The sequence below is a fragment of the Chaetodon auriga genome, chromosome 10 (assembly GCF_051107435.1).
Source record: "Chaetodon auriga isolate fChaAug3 chromosome 10, fChaAug3.hap1, whole genome shotgun sequence".
Classification (NCBI taxonomy): Eukaryota; Metazoa; Chordata; class Actinopteri; order Chaetodontiformes; family Chaetodontidae; genus Chaetodon; species Chaetodon auriga.
In genome coordinates, this window is record NC_135083.1 from 22,147,231 (window position 1) to 22,171,801 (window position 24,571).

At 42.0% G+C, this 24,571-nt stretch overlaps 1 protein-coding gene across 2 annotated transcripts in view; it reads left to right on the forward strand.

Moving 5' to 3' along the window:
• Positions 1–24,571, forward strand: part of LOC143326616 (plexin-A1-like) — a 249,698-nt gene that overhangs the window by 116,338 nt on the left and 108,789 nt on the right. For both annotated transcript variants that reach the window (XM_076740331.1, XM_076740332.1), the window contains exons 4-8: positions 3,373–3,504; positions 16,201–16,301; positions 18,047–18,170; positions 18,473–18,626; positions 20,229–20,328. In XM_076740331.1, the coding sequence (XP_076596446.1) occupies positions 3,373–3,504; positions 16,201–16,301; positions 18,047–18,170; positions 18,473–18,626; positions 20,229–20,328 (611 nt within the window). The remainder of the gene's footprint in view (positions 1–3,372; positions 3,505–16,200; positions 16,302–18,046; positions 18,171–18,472; positions 18,627–20,228; positions 20,329–24,571) is intronic.

Below are 24,571 nucleotides of genomic sequence, written 5' to 3' on the forward strand. Positions count from 1 at the left end.
GGAAAAAAAAAAGAATGAAGGACAGTTTTTAAAAAAAAAATGAAAGATGGTTCAGAGAAAAAGATGAAAATGTTCAGAGAACGTGGTCGTGTCCTCCCAGTTTACCTGACCCAAAGGTGTGACCGGCGGTTGAACCCAGCGTGGCATTAATCACTGCAGCACTCCAGCCAAAGCTCATTACTCCCCTTTGTTCACTTTTATTACCTTGTCCTCCTCTACACCCTCCCGACACACTTCTGTGCACAGACACTTAGCGTCCCTCTCTCTCCTCCACCACACCTCCCACCTTCACCCCACTTCATCTGTCTCCACCATCACTATCAACTTTTGCCTTCATCCCGACCCAACTTCATCGCATCTGTTGCAAACCAATCCTGCATGAAAGCTCGCTAGTTTATATTTGACTAAAAACTGCCAAAAACCTAACAATGTTACTTCACAAAGCGTTTTTTGTTTAGTTTAGAGGACTTGTTGGCACATTTGTGTGCACATGTATAACTGTCAGAGTTTGTGTTCTTAGCAATGCATTTTTGTCTACACTTGGAGTTCAGTGTGTGTGTGAGTGTGTGTGTGTAAGGGTTGTAGTGTCCTTGGTAATATCAGCGTTGGTTTGGTAATGAGCCTAATCCCAGGAGGACAGAGGAGACAGAGAGGTCTGAGGGAGGGACACACAGGATGGTAAAGAAGGGGAAAAAAGAGGGGATGTAACTCCAAAGTCAGAGCATGGGCTGCAAACTCATTAGGAGAAGTCACCTTTAACTTTCTTCCTGATCCCAACTTTCTCTACTGCGTTGTCACCATAGAACTGCTTGACTCAAGGCCTAGAGAGACTGCACTTCAACTGAAAGGTCAAAGACACGATGCATGTCTTATTGCCCTGTCCTTAAGCAAGACATGCAACCTATTCATGCCTCCTCGGTGTACATCGCCCCTGAAAAGAGCGTTAGCTTAAACGCCTGGAATATAAATGGAGAATCCAGTAATCACACACAGCTCAGCATCTCCGCTCTGCACGACACTTCATCTTCTGTGGAATTGATATGTCATTTTAGCCTGCTTATATTACAAATAAACATTGTGTTTTGAAACTAATTGATTGTTGGATCATTTGAATGCAAATGGCTGCAATTAATGTTCAGTGCACTCATCGGAGAGTAGCACTGCTGAGCAAGATAAATGTACGTATGATTGTCTCGTTCCAAAGAGGTAAGCTAATCAGTAAAAAAAAAAAAAAAAAAAAAAAAAAGAACAGAATAATTTAATGACTTATCAGCTGTCAGTAACATCAAAGAGGGGACCGTCATGTTATTATTTTTTTGGTCTAATCATCCTGGGAGCAGCTATAAAAGCATAGTTAATAAGCGCCTTTTAGAACAGGTAGACGCTGCTTTTGTAGCTGAGTCCCTTTCATCTTATAGCCTCGGCTCTCTGTTAATAAGTTCCAGAGACTGAGAAACTGGACAAATGGAAACATAAAAAAGTTCCAGATGCCCCGCTGTTGGCATTTTTCACTTTTACAGCTTTAAATTTAGTGAGCAGAGACGACACAGAGAGATGTGGAATTCATGAAGCTGGTTCCTGCAGGAATTTCAGCTCGCTAAGCACACGATATTTATCTGAAAGTCTGACAATATGATGCTGTCGGTTGCTGCGTTGGTTTGTTTAGGTATTACACATTGAATAAATGTATAGATTCTAAGAAAAGCCAAAGGAAAAAATGGATTATTTGAGGGTTAATCAAAGTTTCTCACTCTTAAGTGCTGCCACTTCCTCAGTGAGAAGTCTGTTTGGACACACTAAGTTCCAGAGTGCAGAGGTCGCAGAAGGAGAGCAGAAACCTGCAGGCTAGTAGACTCGATGAGAATCTACAGTCACCTGCTCCAGTCTGCCGTCCCCTCTGTGCCAGCTGACCTGAATCCCACTCCAACTGCCCTCTGCCCCGAGCTGTAGGGCAGTGCGCACCCCCTGCTCCTATCCCCCCTCACTCTGCCACAATCCTTCACTCATCACAAGTGATACGGCGACCCAGGGCATGTAGCAGTTTTAGAATAAAGTGTTTTTTCTTTCCTTTTAGTTTATGTGTGTGAGTCAGTGTGTGAGTGGAAGCTCAGTGGGACAAAAGGTCAGACTCGCATCAATAAAAGTTTCAGCGTGTGTGTTTGTGTTCATGTGGGAACAACATAAGGGACTGCTAAAACAAATGACCTTTGGACAGTAACAACCGGGATACACCTTCCTCACCCACACTCACACACACATACATGCACGAGCGAGCACACACACATGCACAGACTTTGAAAGTTCAGTAATTTGCAACTTTTCTGACACAAACAGAAATGTCTGGATGTGATAAACTGTTCAAGTTTATATAAAATTAGATACAAGTAGTCTCTGCATTATATCAGGTTTTGCTCTTTCTGCTGTAAACATACCTCACATGTGACCTTTTCGTGGAAAATTCAGAGGTTTTAGACTCTCTATCTCAGTAAGAAACCACTCAAAGCTGATTTGTCGGAGCACTTGACTTTTAACCAAAACGGGCTTCCTCCTCTTAAGCAACAAAAGAGCACAGAGTGACGACAGCCTCTCTGCTAATGAACTTTCTGTTCGGAGAGAAAGACGAAGGAATCTTTGGTCGTGATTTGGCAGATAATAACCGCAGAGACTGTTGAGACGAAGGGGAGGAAAAGGAGAGATGACAGAGTGAGTTTAGGCGACAGAAAAACACAGAAGTTGTAGCAGACTAAACTGCTGTCAGGTGATGGATGAGCAGATGGAGGTCGGGAAATTAGAAAGAGAAAGATCCAGACAAAAAGTACAGAGGGAAGGAGAAAACAATTGACTTGCTGGTACACAGGGAGTGATCCTCATAAGTCTGTAATTTTGTCAGTAGACTTAACACTGTAAACTCCAACAAAAGAATATCATTTGCCTGCGTACAGTAGTTACACCCTCCACATTGCAGCACCATAACCAACTCCTGTGATTCTGAGTTACAGAATAAATTGAGAACCAGATGAAAGTGCTGACATTGTCATCTGTCACTTCAGCAGCTGTTTTCAGCTGACGGCAACGTTTAAAGTACATTTTTAAGTGCTACACTAGATGAAAGGGGAATTGGCTGCTTTTACAAGAGGTGGACACATAATTTTCCTGAGCAGAACTGCTGGACGTTAGAAGAGACTTTTCACAGTGAAGACGGAATGAGTCTTGCTCACTTTTCAGCAAGAATTTGTCATTGTTCTCGGCGTCCAATACTTGATGTCTGAGGATAATAACAAAGAAATGTTATTCGACTAATCTGTTCAACAATAATTAAAGAAATGTTGGATTGTAATCAGGGTTTTGCCGTTGTCCTCTGTCCTCTTCCAGATCCTGGTGAACTCCGTGGTCCAGCCGGCCTTGCTGTATGAGAATGTGGTGGTGAGCAATGGGAGCCCCATCCTGAGAGACATGCTCTTCAGCCCGGATCATCAGTACTTATATGCCCTCACCGATAAACAGGTATGAGAAGCACAGATGAACACTCAGAATACAATGATCCACAGCCAGGCAAGGTTAGCAGTACAGCCCATAATGCAGCCTGCAGTTGTCGTTGACAACCCTGAGGAAATGATGGCTAAATATCAATAGTCATTTATCTGTCTGGTGATTTCAGGGATGGATCTAGTGATACGTGACAGCCTATGGCATACAGATACATGCACCTAGCTCAGTGTGAGTGTTTTTAAGTGTGTGTGTTTGCAATGATACACACACTGCTTCCACACAGGCGTTCAGACACTGTCACGCACACTTCCATAAATATACATTACTAGATCCAAGTAATGTGTGTGTGTGTGTGTGTGTGTGTGTGTGTGTGTGTGCAAAAACACACTTACACACATGCACTCACATAAACACACATCTCCTCACTACTGACAATAGAGTTTAGGTTCAAAAATATAGACAGTGGAAGAGCGCCATCAAGACATTATGAGGAAGTACGTTTTCAAATCATACACTGGTGAGCAGTTACAAACACACATACAGTACCAGATACAGCGCACGGACACATTCAAGGAATATCAGACATGCATGCACACACACAGAGTTATAAGTGCTAATTTAAATCAGGAATATTAAAATGTGTCATATATAGGATGAAGCCTTATACCAGCATTTCATCAGGGATACGGTATACATGCAACCTTTGCATATTAATTGATGTGAGAAAGGTGTATTTCTAAATATACACAAGAACAACAAAATAAGTTTGGAAGATCCTAGTGCTAATTGTACTGCCAGTTAGCATGGAGACTTTGTATTCTATAACCCAGCATAGTACAGGATAAATATAAAAAAGCTTGGCCCAGCTGGCCATAGTGTTAGTGGTTAGTTTGCCAGCTACAGCTGTTCACCACCTAGCCTTATGAGTAGGCTCATACATACATCACCAAGCTTCTAGAGTCATTTCAAGAAAACCATTGCATTGCTATTCAATTTTTTTAGTAGCAGTAGCAACTGATGCTCAGTATTATTATTATTTAGCCTGTTTTTCATTTTTAATTGCTTTGTTTGATTGACTTCTCATTTCCCAGTGACCTCGCCTGCACATATGTACAATATAATCCAGCAGTCTGGCATATAGGCGTTATCTTGAAATGATGTCATTCAGAAGAGTTTGATATTACAGTTCACGTAGTTCATCTGCATGGCCTGTTCTCCGCCGTTTACCAGCACAACTCTTATCTCATAACAGTTAATGACTGCGATGTGATAACCTTCAACAAGACTTCCCAGGTACATAGACAGTAACCACCATCTGAGTGCTGTGTAATTTACCAGCAATTAGACATAATTGACTTCCATGTGTCTGAATGACTGTAGAGTGAAAGTGGAGTGTAATTGATACCAGTGGACGACGTCTGTGTTGATGTGACAGGGGAAATAAGGCCATTTGATCACAGCAGCCCAGGAAGCTGAAATGTACCACACGGCCAGATGCATAAATACTGTAGGCTCCTTTGTAAGGACAAGGGGCGACATTCAAGCAGAGGGAATCCACCTACATAAACATGTGCACACTGATTTTGGAAACACACCAATTGAAACACAGAATCATATACACATAAATGGAACGGGATTTCATTCTTTACATTGTGGTTAAACTGCAACATTAACAAGATTAGAAGTAGTAGAACATGTGTGAGATCCTAGATTCACAGCAGATAATAAGGCTATCAGCATTACAAAAAACAGTGGCAACAAGGTGAAAAGTCTCAGCCAAATGACTCAACAAAACTCTTTGCAGATAAGAGAAATGAGAGAAAGCTTGAGAATAATGTATGTTTACAACTAAAGGTCCATGCTGGGAGATTTTCACATCATCAGCATTAAAGATTCCTGCTGTTGCCACCAGAAAGTCTTTCTCAATTATTAAAGCCAGTGGTTTATTTTTGATGAGCACGGATACGTCCATTATATGTATGTGCATGGTAGTGCAGCAACTTCAGGGAGATGCAGTGACAGGAACCTTGTAGGAACCCCAAAGCTTCCTCTTTCAGATGATTCAAGGTGATATTGTTAGATTTAAAAAGTCTAGGCAGTACAGAAGTGCAGACATACTGTACATGTATGGTTTTCTGGAATTCTAAAAGCCGGAGAGTAGATCCGGGTCAACGGTTGGATAATTCAGCATTCTGAGAAACAAGCTTATTCACTTTTTGCAGTGTTTGATGAAAAGATCAATAACCTCTCTCATGTCTGTCAGCTGAATAAGAAGCTGCAGCCAGCAGGATTAGCTGAAGTAGGAGGAAGCAGCTACCTTGCTGTAGGTTGTTGTAGATTTGTGTGCTGTAACTATTTTCTCTGGCCGGATGCAGCGACTTCCTGGAGTTTCAGGGGTTACCCAGCAGCCTCAGGGTGACTGCAAGACTCCAGAACATGTTTCCAGCTGTTGAAGTGCTTTCGGGCAGATTTTTTAATTTCTGCTTTGGACAGAGCCAGGCTAGCTCTTTCCCTATGCTTCCAGTCTTTATGCTAAGCTAAGCTAATTGCCTCTCATGCAAAAAAGCAAGTGAGTTGGTAGATTTATATGATGGCTACTCTTGTAATAGTGATTTTATTATTATTGCCTCAGATCTGTGCAGCGTTGGCACGTTTTGTCTCATTAATTTGTGTAATTTTGCTTCTGTCATATCGGAATGAATGGTACCAATGTACAGAGTAGAGGGGATGGGATGACGACCTCTTATTTTAAAGCAGTAATGCTCTTTTACTTACAGAGCTTCAACACTGACCGAATTCACAGTCCAGTCAGAGAGTGAAATGGAAAAGGAGAGAGAGCTGGTGAGAGCTGAGGAGGTGGGAAAATATAATTGGTTTGCAGGATATGGTCCATTCCTTTCTGCGACTCTTCCTGCCTCATCTTTTCAATATTCTTAGGGGTCCTCACTTCTGTCTCTCTCAGATGGAGTGGGTTTGTGGAGTAACTGCTCTCCCAGTAGCGGCTTCAGACAGCATAGAATAGAATAAGGAGCTTCCCTCTGCTGCAGAATGTGAACTTGTGTACCAGGCAGTACAGGACCAGAGTGTGTCCAGACAGCCTCCGTGGCCTACTGATGAGGCACGTCTTCCTAGCCAGAGGCTGTCTGGACTAGAGATAATGTATTGTAGTTTAAGGTCGCTGGCCAAGCCCAGAGGTGTATAAACTTCTGCTGTTTTCTAGCCAAAAAAAAAAAGAATCCAGAAGAAAAACTGTAGCTGCTTTCACTGGACTTGTTTAGTTACATTTACAGCCCCAATCTAATAAAGACACACAAGCAATGATCAGAAATAGAGTTTGACCGCATTTGATGAGCTGTGTTGAGACAGAAGGTGTGCCCCGTCCAAGAGGCTCCAACTGTGAACCCAGCTCTCTTTTGCTCATTATCGTTCAGCACACTTTGTGTAAACCAACAGTGGTATGTGTCATCTCAAACATACTCGACATTGCAGAAGTGACGCACACGCCACTTTCGGAGAGCCTCCTTGGAGCCTCATTACCGTGGTAACCCATGCTAACCAACCTCACCTCTCCCAGCATTTGCAATAATCCCCTACCCCTAAACCTTTATATAATCATACTAACGATGAGCATATAATACATCCTTGATATGCATGCATTAAGAAGGTATCTAAGAAGAAATGCGAGCCACAGATGAACTCGTTGTGGGGTAAGCAACTAAGGTTACCTCAACGGTTTTTAATATGTAACACCTAGCTTGTGTAAAATTTAATGGTAAAGGTTGCTTTAATGTGATCATGTGTTTGACCATTGTTGTCAGTGCTGCATTGCACTGTGGGATATTTATTCCAGTATACACGGAAAATGGCACACACCTCACCTTTAGCTGTGAAATGCTCCACTGTGTTCAGCTGGTTGCTAACAGTGTCAGACTGCTGTTTCTTGCTGGGTACCTACACAGTGTGCAGTGGGTTTAGTAGGACATTTTTTCTTGTTTGAACCAAAACAGCAAAGTTCCAAGCCATAAAACCAAAACAGCGTCTGCAGAGGTAAGTGATGCATGGACCCGGGGTCCTCGGTGAGCTCTGTATTAGCACTCTTCTCACCATGTAGCTTAAAAGCCTGTTATACACAGACACTCTTTGCTGTTCACTTTCTGGAGAGAGGTATACCTTCAGCCTGTTTGTCCTCTTCTTCTCCTCTCCTCCTCCTCTTTATCCCTCCATTCCTCTCTCCTTGTTGAATAATAGAAATGCCAAGTGATGAGACCTCAAACATCAAAAAGCCCATTTCCCAGGTTGACAGAGCAATTTACCTTTTCCCATATTCACTCACACACATAATTAAAAGTGGTGGATTGGACTGCAGCGTATAGACTGCGTATCTGTATAGCAGCACTGACTCGCATATAAGCATGTACACACACACGGAGTGTGAAAACATAAAACTGTCCGATTCGCGGTGAGAGGAGAGTTTTTCGATTAGCGAGCGATGGATTTATACATGGCTCTCTTTGTGTCTCTTCTTCACACACCCACAGAGAGAGGCTCTCTATGTCCTTTCACTGTGTGTTTTTGCGTGCCTCTGGCTTTTGGTCTGTCTCTCTTTCTGTTCGGTCGTATCACATCATTTTGGTGCTCATAAAAATGAACAATGGCACTAAATCAATTTTATCATTGCCGTTGTTTCCTCGTTACATGGTCAAATTGTCCTGAGCTAATAAAAACAGCAGGGTAAGAGAGATTTTTCATCCTGTCATCAGCCTCTGTTGTGGATGTCACTGAGACAGAAATATTTCTTGTGTCCTGTCTGTCCCTATGGATGACATCACATAATTGCTTTAAAGTAAATGACTAAGTGGATTATAGCTCATCTATTGATTTCTACTGTACCTTTGAACCAAATCACTTATCATATAATTACCAGTCTCTCTTCTACTATGCAGCTAAGAGGTGAAGCTTTCTATTCACCTTTTTTTTTCCATTATAAAGAAATATTCTGAAATATTTCAGACTAATAGAGCCTGAGGACCCGTATTTATTTTCATTTATTTTTGAAATTTGTAATCTACTTATTGTATTTAAGTACACCTATGAGGCCAAGCCCAATCTCTCCTTTGCCGTAACATCATCATCACATTTCCACGACTGAACTCGCAGGGCAAGGTCCAGCCTCTCCGCTTGTAAAACAGCTTCGTAAGGTGACCTGTTGGCAGAAAATGCCTTCGCTCCTGCCTCCGCGAGACTGCTCAGACAGTGGCATAATGGTCTGACGATGTACCTCCCTGTATCGATTTAGCTACAGTACAGAAATGTACTTAGCTGTACTGTACTGTGCAGTGGAGAAACCCTACCCCTGGCACCACATCAGACAGGGTTCATATTCAATTCACTCAGCATTTACTGCACTTGGAGGTCAGGGAGAAAAGACTGCTGTGCACTCCGTTTTAAAGCAGTTTCTTTGGTGTTTGTCCAACTTTTAAGTTGCTAAAAAATATTAGTGAAGACAGGGACAGGGAGAATAATGAGGAGAGGATACAGGAATCCACTGGAAGTGCCCTTGGCCCTGTCAGCTAATTGGGGAGTTGAGTTTTGGAACGGCATGTCTTAGCAGTAGTTTTGCGTGGGCAAGTCGAAATTGGTGACAGGGTGGTTAAGACCATTGCTTAAAGACGTAGTCATTTCAAGCAGAAGACAACTGTGAATATCACTTCTGAAGTCTCCGAGCAAGACACTGAAGTTCTTCAGGGCTGCTGCTGTCTAAAGCTCAAGTTTAACACCTCAGTTTCACTGACCAGTGAACACAGTGTAGTTCAATCCACAAGGAGTACAAATGGCATTAATAAAAATATATATAGTATTTTTTTTGCAGAATCAAAAATGCATGGGGGCTCCTAAGCAGATGCAAACAGTCACTCTGGGAAGGAAAGCGCTGTGCCCGGCTTTTCGTGTGGTACGGAAAAGCATGTTTAAGTTGACAACAGTTGAAGAAGTGCTGCTGGAAGTGTTAATGGCAGTTCCCTCTGTGCTCATTAAAATTCTGTGTGGGGCCCTTTGGATGTGTTGTGGGGTTTTCTTGTGATTGTTCACTAGTTGGACGTAGGTCTTGTTTCCTCGCGGTGGTACTCGGCAATTTAAAGTGCAGTTCAGACAATCAGTGCGGAATATCCAAACCATTAATATATATATTTTATTGTTATGTCAAAGATATATAACACATTTTATTATATACCCTAACATTGCAAAATTAAGACGGCTAATAACTTAAGCTAAATCTTAATGGCTTTTTAAATGTCATGTTTAATTGCCTTCCATTTTTATTGCATTAATCTCATATTTGCAGGGTGCTGTCTTCTAACAATGGTGTGATGTTCCTGAGGAAATTTAGCATTGCACTAGCATATTTTTGGATGGCATGATATCTGCTAAAATCATTCCTTACTTACACACAACTACCCCCACACACACGCACCCCAGCTGTCAGCAGTCTGTCAAGGCAGAGAGATGAGTGATCGGCTGATCAGAATGTGATTTGTGAGACGGTCAAAAAGACAGACAGCGAGAGAGAGAGAGAGAGAGAGAGAGATGTCTTAATGTGGTTGAGAGGGACGGCGTGACTTGGGTCTGAACAAGGAAATTGGCTGATGCTCATTTGTGAAGGAACTAAACTGAGTGTCTGAGAGCATGTGTGTGTGATAAAGAGAGTAGAGGGCTTGGTTTGGATCAGATCTTCAAGGCTTTCATGTACATAAATTTGCACGTTCGAATTTGATTTGGATTTTTGGAGCCGAGCACCATGAACAAGGACAATTTTATATGTCACTGGAATGGAACAGTTTTGGGATATAATTTGGGGAAATGTGCTTATTCACTTCCCTGCCAAGACTTAGATGATACTTAGATTCATGCCACTCATGGTTAGCTTAGCACAAATGAGTGGACGGGGAGAAACAGCGAGCCTGGCTTTGTCCAAAGTGAACAGAGACCGCATGCTAGCACCTGTAAAATGCACTAATTATCCCGCTGAATCTTTTTTGTTTAATCCGTCAAAAAACTGGTCTTATTGTCACCATGAGGTTGCGAAGCAGGTTGGATAGGTTTTTCTTTTCATATGCGCTGTCAAAGGCATGTAGGGTCTCCACAGCCTCTGGGCATGAAACTGCTTATTGTTGAGAAATGGCTGATACCTGCTAGTGATTAGACAGCTTAAGAAAACAAGAATATATTTTTAAAGGATGATAGAGAGATCCACTCCTTACCGGGCTCTGTAGTCTTCCTCTTTTTGTCTTCTCTGTGTCTGTTTCCTCCAAGGTTGTGTTTGTCGGTGTCTACTTGTGATCTATGGCCTCATTAGCTGTGTTTTTCGGTGTGTCCAGCCAAATTCATGACAGATGAGAGCATAACAGGGAGACAAAGGGACGGAGAGAGAAAGAAAAAGCAAGGAAATTGGACAGAGAAGTAAATAAATAAATAAATACATGAGAAAAGTAACAGGAAAGAAAAAAAAGTGTTTATTTTACATTCTGCCTACACTTGTTATACACCTGTTTGTATTGATATTCATACTGCAGGTCTTCTATCTAGAGTGTGTGTATCTGCACTCTGTGTGTTTTGAAACTCCCTTGTTTTAATTGACTTGTAATTCACGTTCACATGTTGGAGGCGAAGTTTATTAACTCACACATGAAGACGACCTTTATGTGCAAAACGTCAGAATGTGCATGCCACAGATTGCATATCTGCGTGCACTGTGTCGCTGGTTACATGTGTGTTCATACGGCAGTCGTAAAGTCTGTCTGGCTGGACAGAATAAGCCATCCATCAGCCTATTGTGTCGTGATAGCGCCTTATATTCTCAGCCAATATTATACAGATGGGACAATTACCGCCGGGCCTATAGCTGCGGCAGCCTGGGACCGCACGGGCTCCTTATGTGGAATGAAACATCAGTTGCAATTACATTTGTATGTGTTTCTCATCCATCCTTCCCTGCATCCCTCATCCCCGACCCCTCCTTCCATTTTCTACCCCCCTCTTCTCATCTGCCACTAGGCAAATTAGCAAATTAAGAGCCTCTCTATCATGACCCCGACGCCGTTATTTATTTGTAATACCCCTCAACCCCTCCCCCACCTCCTCTGCTCTTCTTCTTTCCTTCACTCTGGAAACATGACCAAAAAAAAAGCATGTGACCCCATTGGATGTTTTCTTTTTTTTTGTCACAAGCACTGTCCATTATCAGTTGGAAGACTGAAATGAATGGTTAAAATGGACATTTTTCCATTGTGATCTCATTCTTTCTGCCGTCCTCTACCTCGTCTCCTAATTCTCCTGTCCTCCCCCCCCGCCTCCCTCCACTGTCCACAGATGAATGTGTTTCCCTCAGCAGCAGCAAATAGGCCAGGGATGAAAATGCCATATTTAATATAAATAGGTGGCTCTCACTTACTTACTGTCACACACACACAAAAACACACACACACACACACACACACACACACACACACAAACACACACACACACACACACACGCTCCCTAGCCACCTCAGTAAGACAAAGAGTCTTTGGCCGAGCATCTCCCGTTTCCCACCCCATTATCTGTTTTCTAAAACTCAATAATTGAACTGTTCCATTCGAATACATCATCCGCCCCACTACCACAAAGCCCCATTGAATAAACTTCTCTCTCTGGCTGTTGTGCTTGAGCGCGACATGTTTTTTTTCCTCCTCCCTCTATCAGACAGGCTGTATTACTAGCGTGGTATTTGTCCAGGCACAAGTAATGACTGCAATTTGCTGCTATTTGGTGTCCTGTAAGAGGCCTGTGCCTGGTAATGGCAGCATTATAATAGTTATCAGACACAGGTTACTATTATCATGCAATGAATCTGCCATAAGCTATTGTGTCCAACTGTATATCAGAGTGACACAAAAGGAGGAAATGTACAGTCTGAGGATGAAATGGAGGGATTGCTGGCTTCTAGATTAGGGATGTGTAGTTATGAGAGCTGTGCAGGGATGCAACTTTGTAAATAACATCATATTAGAAATATGTATATCCCGATGACAAAGGGCAGAAGAAAAAGGGATTTTTTTTACATTTATTTGTTTTGGAATGACTTTACAAATATGGCAGAGCTTACAGCCAGTGAAAGTGTTTGCCTTGGGGGTCTGTAAGGCTGTATTTCCACACAGTGATGCTATGAGCTAAATGCTAAAGCAATGACAAGGCAAGGATGTTTAGAGGGTATAATATCTACCACGTTCACTGTTTTAGCTTTTTCATGATAGCATGCTAACATTTGCTAATTAGGACAACAGCTGAAACTCATGAGATTTCACTGGATAAGGGAGATTTGAGCTGCCGGTGGCATGAGATGATAAGTCTGGGGCCACATCTGGGTAGAGTACACGTATATGGCCGTCCATCCTATAGTTGCTGACACATTTCAACATCACTGGGAGGATTAGAGCAAAAGTCAGGTGATCACTGAAGTCACCCTCTGGGGGCCATGAATGTACCAAATTTCATGGCAGTCTGTTGAGATACTTCACTTAGAGGTTGAAGAATCGAGTAAAACAACTGATTTTCATATTATACTCTTACATTCATACACCAGTTAATTATACATTGATACAGTTTATTGGTTTGCAAATATTGTGTGCTCTGTATTTCTTAGAATTTGTGATCTGGTGTCGCACACAGGAACTGATACTGAATTTTCACTCCACTCCTTTCAATCCTAAAACTACTGTATCATACATGTCAGGAGAGAAACTGGACCGGCACCCCAACAAACTAACCAACCTGTCTCACCGCCCCACATATTGAGTGCAGAGTGCTGTCATGAATGTTAAGTTTTGATGCAGATTCAGAGACTACTTTGCCTACACGAGTCACGACTGGAGCAGGTCCTAGTGGAGCGACAGAGAGAATAAGGGAGATGAATTTTCAAATTAAAAAAGGCTGTGATGTTCAGTTCAAAACTAATGCACTGATTGGATGAGAAATGAGAAATGGGACAGCATGCAGAATGGACATTTTGAAAGTACAGTGACATGAAAACTAAAATATACGTTTGTGTCTGTTTAATCATGCCGCAGTTGTTCATGTAAAAGACATGAAAAGAGCCTGATTTACTGTTTGAAGGAAGAGGGATAGAAAAAACGTACATAAAGGTAGAGTTTCCTCTTTGAAGGTTTCTCCGCTGCTGTGCCTGCAGCTGCCATTAGAATTCACCCTCACCACCTTCCAGCTCACCTGGTGTGCCCCCTGCCTTTGCAGTGTTAGTGCTGTCGTCCTGCACCTGACTGAGGCAGCTGGAGGTGTGTGTGCGTGCATGTGCCCATGCTTGCGAGCGTGTCTTGGGTGGTCAGCGATGTATTTAAGTATTTAACAACTGCCCCAGAAAACTTGTCTCAGACTCTCAGTTTGGTCCAAATGCTAACTTTCTCAGCAGTGTGTGTGTGTGTGTGTGTGTGTGTGTGCATCTGTGTGTGTGTTTGCCTGAGGCGGCTTCCTGTCTGCCAGTCCGCCTGTCACTGGCAAACTGCATCCAGCAATTTCAGATACAACACATGGATGCAGATATACTGGTGATTTTGGAGATTTAAGAGAGAACAGAGTAGACCTGAGTGTGCACAGGTATGATTAAAGCATTTCAAAATACCTTCTTAAAGGATAATTCCTTGACTTTAGAGTATACAACCTCGGTGAGATTCAAGGTAACTCCTCCTGATAATCGTGCAGACAGATGGTGGATGGTGAAAATGCAGGCAGCAGCAGAAAACATGTCTGTTTAATGATAACTGCAAAGACAACTATCTGTGGAAATGGACTTCTTAAATGATTCCTCCCCGTCTCACTCTCTCCTCTGATGTTCGGGTACGTCTTTGGTTGCAGTTTAAGAGGCAGGTAAATGTGGATAGCATTGTTTGATGTCCTTGTTAATACCCAAGTTCTCCAATTTCCCCAAAGAGATCATTAAAGTTCCATTTTATCTTTGTCATGCAGACACACAGATGGCAGCCGGTAGAGATTTAGCGGACAAAAGGAGTAATCCTCGATGTTTATCTCAATGGCGTTAAGTACAATAGCATATTCTTTGGAAGGAATTCACAGGCATTGAGCAAATTTGGTCTTATGTTCTGATGAGGGCTCATGCAGAAATCTGTCTGCCATGTGTAAGATTCACACTAAAAAAACAATTGAATGAAGGTCAAGTGTTTCCCTTATGCTCAGATTTCATTTGAATGAGATAATGCTCCCATTCTGATAGATTTTGAAGCATTGTAGTTCATGACAGCCAGAAGGTTCTATAAATGTTATGTGTTTTAAAATAAACAAACAAACAAACAAACAAAAAAACAGTTAAACAAATAAAACTGTGGTTTGATGATGTCATGTGTCAGAATGTGTCCTTGTGAAGTCAAGGCAAAACAGCGCCACGAAAAGGTTCATTGCAGCATAAAGGGCCTTAAAGGGATACTCTGGCAATTTTTTAATCACACATCTGCAGAAGAGGCAGAGATATCCTAACTTTTAATCCACATGGGTTAAGCTCCAAAAATGCTGGATCCTACAGCTCCCATAATGCACCTCAGTGTTCTCTTTTTTTGTGTTACATCCTCATTTACCTGCCTGGTAAATGGTTTCAAACTCCTCCTTCATTTGTAAGACTTTCAATTCACAGAAGTCTTCATGATAGCGGCTCTGTGAGGCTGTAGTGTGACTTTGAGCTAAATGCTGACATCAGCATGATAATCTGCTCACAATGACAGTGCTCAACAGATATAATGTTTACTTTACCTTTGCTCGTTAGCACTAAACACAAAGTACAGCTGAGGCTGATGGGAATGTCATGAGTTCTGTTAGTCATCCTTTGGGGAACAATAACGTCTGTTCTAAATGTAATGGCAATCCATCCAATAGTCAAAACATTTCACTCCAAACCACATATGTCAACCTCATGGTGGTGTTAGAGGATCACTGTGATCACTGAATTCATCCAGCTGTATCCTCTGGGCACCATGAATGTAATCCAGTTTTCATACTACGTGTGAAAGAGGTGATTAAAAATTCTTCAACATGCAATGGGAAAATTATCAATGCACATCCTGGAAAAACAAGATAATACAGCAGAAGTATGTGCACCTGGTAATCTGGAATCCCGTCATATAACAATTTGTAGATGATGGAACGTAAATAAGTGACCAGAAGGCCCAGTATGTTTTAATTTGAAAGGACATTGTCAGACATTTTAGTTTCCAGCTCCAGTGGACAGTTGTGAGCAGTTTACTTTTTCTAGGTTCTGTTTAGTGTCTCTTGAAGTAAACTGCGTGCTTGCATCAGTACTTTCTGATCCACAGGAGAACTGTGGGCGGCACACAATATATTACAGAGAGCTGTTTGTCAAGAGGGTGTAATCTTAACCCATCTGTGTGTTTACATGTGTTTAAACCTCTACTTCTCCCCCTCTAGCTAGCCTTGTATGCAGCAGTGTGGAGTTGTAAGCAGAACCTCCAGAGCTGTTTATCTCTGATAGTCACAGTGGGCTTGTTCCTTTAATCTCATGTTCCAGGCACAGGACACCTCCGGTAGATCCTGTATACATCCAGCCTATATGGTCTAAGCTGTTTGAAGGTGTTGTACACAGTGTTTGTGTGCAATATTAACCAGGTGTGTGTTCCTGCGTGTGTGTGTTTTATTTTCAGGTCACCCGTGTACCAGTGGAGAGCTGTGAGCAGTACACCTCCTGTGGAGCCTGTCTGGGATCAGGAGACCCTCACTGTGGCTGGTGTGTGCTACATAATGTGTAAGTGCATATCCTGCTCACTACATCGTATTCATGCAGTAATGCTGAGTGGTTGCATTGCAGTGGGTGTCCCGCAGTTAATTATAATATTTGACTTTGATGGACAGAATCGTGGAAATTGTATAAATGCCATTTTTGTTAGTCACAAATTTGTTCATTGTAACCAGTATCATATAGACATGTGTGGCATTGCATTGCACAAAGATGAAAATGCATGTTGCCAATGTATATATTTCCTCTCGTGTATTATTTGTGTCAATAGTGAGATTTTTGAATGGCTACATAAAAGCTGTTAAGCTCTGAAGCTCCTCTGTGATCATACTTTTACAAATATGGTCACTGATAAATGTTTTTTTTTCATCATACATCTATGGGAGGTGAAGTTTTACTGCAGGTGCATCACTGTGTCACTTTGCTTTGTCCACTTGTACGACTGGCCCGTGACTTGTTGCTTAGACTTCTGGCCCGTGTATGCTCAAAATGAACAACTTGTCGTCCAGCCATAACTAAAGGAAAAAGTATTTCTAGCTGTATTTCTAGCAGGGCTAACAGTCATAGAGAGGAGTTCGATGTGAGAACGCCGCAGACATTTGGACAGCCTGTTTGGACAGTTGATGGTGTTGCACTCGTTTGTGCATGTGGAAAGTGATGGAATATAAGTTCTGTGAAGGACAGAAAAGCTGGAGAGAGCTTCAAACCTCCACTGCATGTGGCTAATCACTGTGTGAAGTCATCTTGCCTGCTGAATTTCACGGTGGAAAAATGTGGGCGCAGGGGGCTTCAGATGTTTCCCAATCTGACACTTTACAGTCCAATCAGCATGACGTTGGCCATTTCAGATTTCCTCATGATGTAATCCATGCTCAGGAATTTTTTTGTTTGTTTGTTTGTTTGTTTTTTCTGCTCAGTCAACTGCGTTCCATAAACCTGCTCTGCTGATTCAGTCAGAGACACCTGTGTTAAGGATTTGACCATTTGTAGCAAATCATGCAGTTAGATATGGTGGAAAAGGTCCTGCTCTGTGAGCGAGCTCTCAAAGAATCAGAGATGCACATGTCATCAGAGTAATAGGAAGGAGTGTCAGCCTTTAAAGGCCAGCATGTACATCTGTGCTGATAGCCAAAGCAGCTGATGAATGAGTCACTGATGGTGAAGCATGAATGAGCAGCTGGTGCCAATCAGCTAATGCAAGTGCGGCTTCAGAGCTCTGCCGGAACGAACGCTACGCCCCATTTCTTTTTCACTCTGATTGTGTATTGGGCTCAATGTTTGTTTTTGTCTCATAATGATAGACAGTCTTATAATGGTTATAACTGCTCTTAAACCAAGGTAAACCATATATTCACTTTGATGAACGCAGCCCTTAGTTATGTACTTTACAAATCCTCATACATATTGTTGTCAGGATACCAAATTTTCTGAGATCCTATGAACCAGACGATGATTCTGTCTCTCTTCAGCCCTCTCAGTCTTTCACAGTGCCAATGACCTCGTGCTGAATTCATGTCAACACTATATTCCAGATACTCCAGTCACCACTGTGTTAGCCATGTAACTGTACAATTTGTTCATATGCAGCCACTAATAAACAGACACTCTGCCTGAAACCCAGCAGACAAAATGTGCTTTACCTCAACAAGATAAACTGCAAACAGCTGCATGCATTCAACGCAAAATAAATCTGTATACAATCTTGTCAAGGTTTTTGACTGGAGATGCAACTGAAGTGTATCTTCCTGCTTTAGATGTTCGAGGAAAGATCGGTGCGATCGAGCAGAGGAGCCTCAGCGTTTCACCACCAGAGTGGAGCAGTGCGTCCGACTCTCCGTCCAACCTGACACCGTCTCTGTCACCATGTCAGAAGTGCAGGTACAGTGTGTTGGTGTGTCAGTGTATGCATGCTTAGATGTGTGTGTATTGTTTGTGTGCATATTTATGTGATCAGAAGACATGGAAAAAAGTAAATCAAATATTAGCAAGACAGATAAAGCTTGTTCTTGTGTCTTCATGTGTCCATGATTCTGAGTATGAGCTGAAAAAGGAGTTTTGAGACACATATCTGAGGAGCAGTTTCTACTGTGGGACAGTAGAAACGTTGCCGATTGCAAAACTAAAGGTAGATTTTAAATGTGTGTTGTCCCTCACCTTTTGGCTTTCCTTCCTTCTCCTAGTTGGTTCTTCAGGCGCAGAATGTGCCAAGTCTCTCTGCTGGAGTGAATTGTTCGTTTGATGACTATGTAGAGACAGAAGGACGCATCTACGGGGGACGGATCTTCTGCCTTTCCCCATCTACGAAAGAGGTTGCCCCCATCACGAGAGACCAAGGTAAAAATAAATATCCTAGCATTTCAAAAATACAGGGTGTATGAAAGGTTTGGAATCATGGATGTTTCCAGAAAGACTTGAATTCTTCTTTCAATTTTGCTTCCTGGGGGCTACCCGAATGAAAATGTTCATTCTATAAAGATAAAGAATGTAGGAACACATTTTGGAAAATCACGTGAGCTAACAGTTACTATGGTGAGCTCATTACTCACCATTTTTCAATTTCATAATAACAGAATTATATCGAATCCAATTTTCATTTCATCATAATATTTGCATTTCAAAATGCTCTTTTTCCAGAAGTTTTTATTTTATATTGCCATTTTGTTTTTCCAGTGACACTTTAATTCCATGTCAGTGGTCAGGTGTCAGTGGTCACTGCCCACTCACCCTTCAGCCAATCACATGCCCCCTGTGTCTCCCCAAGGTCCAGTGTGTAAAGTTGAGTGGCATCTGGTGGTGAGGTTGCAGATTGCAACTGAGTACCCCCTCCCCTCACCTCTCCCTTACCAAGCATGTAGTCTATGGTGACCATTAAAAAGGTGAAAAACACAAAATGCCCCCTCTAGTGTCAGTGTCTGGTATGTCCATTCTGGGCTACTGTAGAAAAATGGTGATGCAACATGGTGGACCTGCTCACTCTGTAGATGTAAAGAGCTCATTCTAAGGCAACGAAAACACAACAATTCTTATTCTTCTTAACAGTACTTGGACTGAGACTGATGACGTTTCTCAAGTACACAAGAACACAAGTACAGAGAAGAACGCCTCGTATCTAAACCAGCTAGCTAGCCGGCTAGGTAGGTAGCATAGGCAGCGTTGTTAAGCTAGATAAACAAACCAGTGATAAGATGTTAATTCCATTTCAGTGTTCAGTCACAGTAGCAGCTTATAATTTATTCACAATTACTTTGTTGTTGTTTTCAAGCTAACAGGAGCTATTTGGCTAAATCTGGTAGCAGCTTAGTTTGCTTCAGGCAGGCAGCATGTGATTAGCTGAAAGGTGAGCGGGCGGTGACAGCACCACTGTCAAAATGATTTATTTATGAGACTATTTAATTTATTTATGTATTTTATGTTTACTCTTTCTGAAAAAAAGGAAAAATAATAAAAGAAGTTTGCTGACATCTTGTGCTCTTAAACCTTTGTTTTTTTTTTTTGTTGTTTTTTTTTTTGTTTTTAGAGAAATGTCTTCATCACGGCTGGTCGAGCTGTTTTGTTTGACGTTGCACAAACATTTATTTATTTTTAATTTTTTGCTTCATTCAGCCTGTTCATTCAACTGTGGGAAATATGAATTACTCTGCTCTTTAACTGCACCCATTTCTTTGCATTTATCAAAGGAAAGAAGACAAAACTGCTGATTCACAAACTTAGTGCACAAAACCCAGAAATGTATAAGAACAGCTGAACTGTTTCCCACACTGAGGAATGTCTTTACTGCTTGTATTGATTCTGCTCCAGGCTCTGCTCACCTTCCAGCACAAACACTGTGGCTCCAAAAAGCCAAGCAACACCGAAAGTACACTACAGAAATATACTAATACTGCTGAAAGGAAAGAGCACTACTCCAGTAATCTGGTGTTTTGTGACTCCTTGTAGGTGACCAGCGTGTAATAAAGTTGTATCTGAAGTCGAAGGAGACGGGGAAGAAGTTTGCCAGCGTGGACTTGGTCTTCTACAACTGCAGCGTCCACCAATCGTAAGTGTTTATCAACATTCAAAATCGAGTTTGTTGATGTGTGAATAGAGTGGAATTAGAAGTAGAAGAAAGGAGCGAGAAAACCTTTTTTAAATAACCTGAATGCTATTTCCAGTATACAATGATATCACACATCCAGAAAGATGCAGACTGGTGGAAAGTACTGATCAATACAAAGGTGACTGTGGTTCCTTTGCAAAAGCAATAATGCTAAAATATTGGCCTGCAAATAACTGCTAAAATGGAGAATGGAGGGAACAGCATGCGACCTCTGCTAATTCATTATTCAATGTATTCAACTTTTTTACAAATCAATTAGTTAATTAAATCTCAAGCAATGAAGCGACTACTGGTGAGTGAAATAATAAATCGATTCCTAACCATGCAAGACCCAGAAGGGCAGCCAAGCTTAGGAGGCTAAAACACGTCAGTTGTGTTTCTTTGAAATGAATTATACCGAATCTAAGTATAGGAATACTGATTGGCTCTTCAGCACTCGTCGTAGAGCAGTTTTTGTGTTTCAATATGTTGAAAGAAAGAGGGACTGAGGAGACTTCACAGTCTTTATTTTCGCTACTGTGATTTGATGACGAGGGCTGTTCATTGAAATTGTTATGAATGGTACTTAATCATAGTCTATAGCTTTTTGTAACATCTACAGTGTTACTCCAGTTGATGAAAGATTATTTGTACTACAGTTTGTAGAGCTGAACAATAGATCGTTTTCTATTGAAACTGCACTACGTGAGACTGCAATTTTCAAACTCCAAGAGCCACAATTTTAATAAAACTTGATAACTTAAGGAGCTGTAGAGGGGAAAGTTGTTTCAGTTGTTGACCTTCAGTGTTGTTGGCTGTACGGACAACTTTCAGCTGTGGCTAATTATGCTTAATGACGTGAGGTGGCCAAACTACCGACTGAAACTGCTGTTATCTGTTCTCTGCATGCTGGTGCTGTTCCATTTATTTTTCATCTGCCAAAGATGTTTTTGTTTTTTCATTTTTGTAACGTCACTCTGTGTTGTTTTGATTTTGGAAAAGTTGGAGTGAACTGTGGTGAGGAACGTTAGCAGCTAGCAGGGTAGTTTTTAAGTACCAACAGCTGGCGGGTAGCACACAGATGCTGCTTTGTTTAGCATGTCATATCATTGTTTTAGCTTATAATCTGACAATGCTGATGTGGGACCTCTTGGATTCAGAACTACAAAACAGTCTTTTCTTTGAAGCAACAGACATTTTGAAATATTGGTCACAGTTTTAAAGAGACTCATGTATTGCCCAAAAAGTCACGAATTTGTTGCTTGTCTCTAAAACAAAAGGGGTCTTAAAAGTTGACAAATCTTGTGACAACATAACTTGACAACATTGCTAATATTTGTTCAAGCAGCAAATGGGCAGAGCCACCAAGAGTGTCTCTGTCAGGTATCAAAACTTGAAAAGGTAGGTTGATTATTAAAAGTCACTTCTGAAGTGCACGGTTCACCTTGTTAACATTTATGTAACTATGTAGCTCCTTGGTACATTTATATTGAATAAATGAGTATAATTAGAAGATTACATTACTTAGAAGTCAGCTTCTCGCACTGGTTTGAAGTAAAAAACCCTGCAGGACCTCAACAACAAAAAAAACATCATTTTATCATCTTTTCATATAGAAACAACATACATTTGTGATTCTGCTGGATTAAAATGTATCTGGTTTCATGCCATGTAGACCATGATAAGATACAGACCTGGAGTTTAAATGGGAATTACACTCTGAAAAAATATCAAAATCAATTAGTCGTTTTCTTACAGTAAAATTGAAATTTCCAGTGAAGATTTTGAGTTGAACTTCAAAGAGAGGAGAGGGAGAGACGAGGAGGGGCAGAGCAGCAGTGAGATCGGCCTGATAATGAATGAGGAATGTGTTCTTAATTGACCTGCCTTGTTAAATAAAGGTTAAATGAAAATAAATAAAATGTCATTCCCTAAATGACTCTTGGCTGCTCCTCTGAAGTCGCTGAGTGGGATTCACTGCTCAGAGTTGCACACACTCTCACTCTCTCTGTCTCCTCCGTCTGGCACAGACTCACATCCCACATTTAGCTACCTGCACTTTGTGTCAATACACCTGAAATGAAAATGCATCTGTGGCATACTCAAAGTGGATTTCTCTTTCTCTTGCCAAGCGGAGATTGATGACAGCATTACTTCCACCGCTAATGTTTACATCATTTAAAATATTTGCTCCATCCTTTTCCGTTTTTCGTTTTTCTTTTTTTTTTTTTACATTATTTTTTTGTTATTGTGAAATAAAAGACGGGAAATGGCTATATCAGGTCATAAAGAAGAACAAAGAATGCTGTGCCCAAGGAGCTAAATTTAGTTCCTGGGCCAAAACACTGAAAAGAGTTAAAAACTCAGAAGTACAAATTATGTCAATAACCTTTAATTCCTGAATCACAGGCCGTACAAGCAACTAGTAATGAGGAGTGTAAAGTGCACTTGTCCTGCTTTCATTCTCCTTTATGCCACCATCCTTCCCTGACTCTCTCCCTCTCCCCCAGGCTCTCTTTTACTTTCCTGGCTTCCCACCTTCCTCTTGTCTGCCTATTACTTTCTCTTCTCCCATCCCTCTCCTTTACCCCACCCCCAGCCTCCCTTTTCTTGCCCCTCTCTCGTTCATCAAGCCCATTTATTGCCTGTGCTCTGCTCTTGGCCCCGCATATATCTGCATAGTAATAGGCCGTTAATTAGCTTGAGTCGGGTTGCCTGTGTGGAGATTGTCATAATGGAGTGGGCTTGGAGACAGAGCTCACCTGGGCCACTTCTCAGGGCCTCCAGGCCTAGTTCAATGGCTTTGATTCATTTTGTGAATGTGTGTGTGTGTGTGCGTTCGTGTGTGTGCGTGTGTGTGTGTGTGTGTGTGTGTGTGGACTTTTCTGTTTGTTCTTTATGAGTTAAACAGCGAGCAGGATGTGTCAAAGTAACTGCACTGTCGTGTTTATTCATGCATATTTGTGTACAGACAGGAAGAGTTTTCTCATTTGTGTGTGTAAGCGTGCGTCTGCGTGTGCGCGCGTGTGTGTGTGCTCATGCTTCGTACCTCTGATTAACCAGCCCACCTAGCCCTCCTCTCGTTGCTGCATAAACAGGCGTGCTGCTGTTTAAGCCTTTGATGTTGGCTTCGCTGGCCCCCCTCAGGACTCTGCAGGACTGTAAAACTACAGTGCAGTTATTACCACAGCAGCTGTAACATAAACCCACATATTATACACCACTCCCCCTCCACTGTCACCTTTCGCCTCTGAACCTTTGACCCCGCCTGTCAGACGGTGCTGGAGCTGCGGCGTTCAGCGGCAGATAATGGAGTTCCTCCTTGTGGGCGGCGGGCAGGTGAAAGTATAGCAGATACTCACAGCAGCAAGCGCACAGATGTACAGTATCAGCACAGATGCACAAGCAGAGTAGCCTGCAGGCAAGCACCCAGACGGGCTCATGTTCAACTTCACACAGCCTCGCTCAACATGCTCAAAGGTGGATGCGCCAGCCTTACACATTCTCATACGGACACACATAAACAGGTGCACGCACAGTCGGGAGGAGCACGCAGACACAGACGGCGCAGACTTGGAACAGCAAATTACGCTGCAAGCTATTTACATACTCTGTTACAATATTAGAAATTTGCATTAAAAAAGAGGTTTGGAATAGTTTAATTGAGCATGCGGGAGGAGGAATAATGCATCTTTAAAGAGAGGAAGAGAAACAAATGGGAGGGGGTGCGCTGGAGGCAAGAGTGGGACAAGGGAGAAAACTCACACTCCCTGAGAGCTGGTGAGGGAAAAGACAACTGAGAAGGAGGCATGAAGAGGGAAAGAGAGATATAAAGCAGAGTGTTAGCAAACGAGACAGAGATTGTGCCCATTGTGTCAGGAATAATGCGTCCCACACAGCTAAAAGGTTAGCGCCTCAGCCTCAGGCCACCATGACCATTACAATATGAAAGGGCTGAAAATCTATGCAGTGAAAAGAAGCACTCAAGGGAGGGGACCAGCCCACGCTTTGGCCCCTAGGAAGGGCTCTCATGCAGGCGGGCCGTTCGCTTTCGCCTCCTGCCCAGAGACCAGCCGCATATCGCAGCTGCAGTATCCACTGGCAACTTTCAGAGTCGTCTTGTTGGAAATAATTTAGAGTGAAACTTTCCACCATTAGTTGATGTTGCTTTTTGTGGCCATAGTCGGTCCAGTGTCCAATAAGT